The sequence below is a fragment of the Octodon degus genome, unplaced genomic scaffold (assembly GCF_000260255.1).
Source record: "Octodon degus isolate 3935 unplaced genomic scaffold, OctDeg1.0 scaffold00103, whole genome shotgun sequence".
Classification (NCBI taxonomy): domain Eukaryota; kingdom Metazoa; phylum Chordata; class Mammalia; order Rodentia; family Octodontidae; genus Octodon; species Octodon degus.
In genome coordinates, this window is record NW_004524679.1 from 4956533 (window position 1) to 4958972 (window position 2440).

At 30.4% G+C, this 2440-nt stretch overlaps 1 protein-coding gene across 2 annotated transcripts in view; it reads left to right on the forward strand.

Annotated features, from left to right (window-relative positions):
- LOC101577620 overlaps window positions 1-2440 on the forward strand; it is an 84506-nt gene extending 82066 nt beyond the window's left edge. For both annotated transcript variants that reach the window (XM_004638833.2, XM_023723793.1), the window contains exon 7: window positions 1856-2440. In XM_004638833.2, coding sequence (XP_004638890.2) covers window positions 1856-1987 — 132 coding nt within the window. In that variant the 3' untranslated portion in view covers window positions 1988-2440. The remainder of the gene's footprint in view (window positions 1-1855) is intronic.

A 2440-nucleotide genomic window follows, 5' to 3' on the forward strand; every position in this document is an offset into this window, starting at 1 on the left:
TATTTTTAAAAGTGGAGAAGGTTTTGTAGACCATGTGGCAAAATAATATTCCCTACCAAAATCTATCATGAATTTTGTGACTACAGAAAGATAAATATGAAAATGCAAATGTCGAGTTTTAAGAATTTTAATTATTCAAGAAAACAAATTGCAAGACATGTGATTAAATAAAAGATAAATTTTCCAGTGTCTTTTGCACACATTTGTTGTCCTATCTGTGTGGATTAGTGATAGTCAATAGAATTGGGGAAAAATGGGGAGCTTTTGAGAAATATGTGAAATTTTGAAAGAGAAACAAGTAAAGGGGAATGGCATGGAAATTTTTATAAATCAGTAGATGTGGAACTCCGAGAAGGGAAAATCTGAATAAGAATAGTGAAAAAAATGAAGGAATGATTGTAAAGTGAAAGGTGAATTTTTCGAGATTAAAAAGGGATCAGAGAAGAGGGGAGAAAGGGAAGAAACAATGTAAGTGAGAAAAACCTAAGTATAATAGGTACAAGTACAATATACAAAAATAAAGCTATTTCCCACATTACTAGTAGAACTAATAAAATGAAATTTGAAAAAGAAAAAGAGAAAGGGTGATAATGAGAATGTAGAGTGGAAACTGGCTAGATTTGAATGTAGACTGCTTCAGGATGAATTTTGATCTGTGTAATAGTATTCTGCTGCTAAATGACAAATATTCATACACTTAATGACTTAAAACATCACATATTTGTGATTTCACAACTTCTACTGGTCAGGAATCTAGATATGGCTTATTTGAGTCCACATCTCAGGATCTTGTAAGGTTGTAGTCAAGGTATCAGGCAGTTTGCCTGCTCATCTGGAGTTTGAGTCTTCTTCCAAGTTTATATTGTTAGCATAATCCATTTGTTTCTGCCCTCTGACTAGCACTGCATTATTGTGTCATTCTTTTACTAAGATACTAATCAGGTTATAATTATTTTTGATTGTCTGTCTCTTTATATCTCCCTTGAATTTGAAATCACTCAGATGAAGGACCATCTTATACTTGTATCTTGAGTACTTTTCCATACTGCCTGCCACAGAGTGAAGGTGAAGAGTATGTTTTTAAAATGCTTGAACAATATGTGAAACAAATGAGGAAGGCCATCAGTGTAGTGCTTCTATGTAAAAATAGGGGAGTGTCAAAGGCCTACAGTATTTATATTTTCTCAGATCTGTTTTCAAATGCTCATGGACATACTTACTTGTGATCTCTGTAATAGAAAAATGCACTTGTATGTGGAGAATTTTAATTATCAGAAGGAAAAATTATGCTAGAGAAATGCAATCTGAGTATGAATTTCTAGCATAAAAAATTCTGTAGCAGTGATAAAGCTTTAAATACAAAATATAAATAATCTGTTATAATGTGAAAACAATTGATATAATTTAAAATTTGCAATATAATTATATAAAAATGAAAAAGGAGGTATTTCATAAAGGTCAAAAATTTAATATACCACAATACTGTGCCATATCAGAGTATGCACTTTGGTATTATAAAATCAGGAAAAAATATGTTTCATTGTTTGTGTAAATTTCCTCTTGTAATATTTGCATCTTTGTTTCATATGAACAGTATGGATTGTACAATACCTAAAACAGTCTAGAGGTAATGAATTAGAAATATAATATTTAATGTTTTTTTAAATAGCCAACAATTCACTTACCAAAAAAGTGCTATTTTAAATCAGTATAAATTCATAATAGTGATTATACAATGTATGTGATCACTCAGTTAATACTTGCCTTATATTCCAATACATAAGCATATACATATGAGAGTAATATTTTATTAAATTCCATTTAATTGTGTTTGATATTTTAAAATTCTTTGCAGGATTTTTCCCCACCAGGACTTTCAAAATCAAGCTATATTCAAAGAGAAAGACAACTTAGTGGATACGTAAGTTCTGAAGAGCCGGAAATCCCTCACAGAATAGGACGTGCCCAGATGAAATTCAACTATTAAGAGCTCTATATATGATCATCTGATTATTCTAGAATGTTCAATTAATACTTTAACAGCACTATGAGTACAATTTATCTATGGTTAAATACTTTTGTTTCTGCACTAATGCCGTCAGTTTTTCTCCTTACAGCTTCAAAATTTTCCACCTATACTCTAATGACCACAGAACTATTTGCATTTCCAATGTCCAATTATTTAACAGCAAAAATGACAGATACCTGTTATCTCCTAGATTCAGTATCATACTTGCTTACTCCTTTATACAATACATGGTTGTAAAGTGCTCAGCAAGATGTGTATCAGTTGATTAAAAATAACTTGCAGAGAATATGGAGTTATTTAGAGTGATGCAATAAATTTAAATATTTGCATCAAATCATTGGTATAGAATTAATGAATTTTATTTGCAATGTACAATTTGATTATAAATTTACACCCCCAAATAAACTAAGA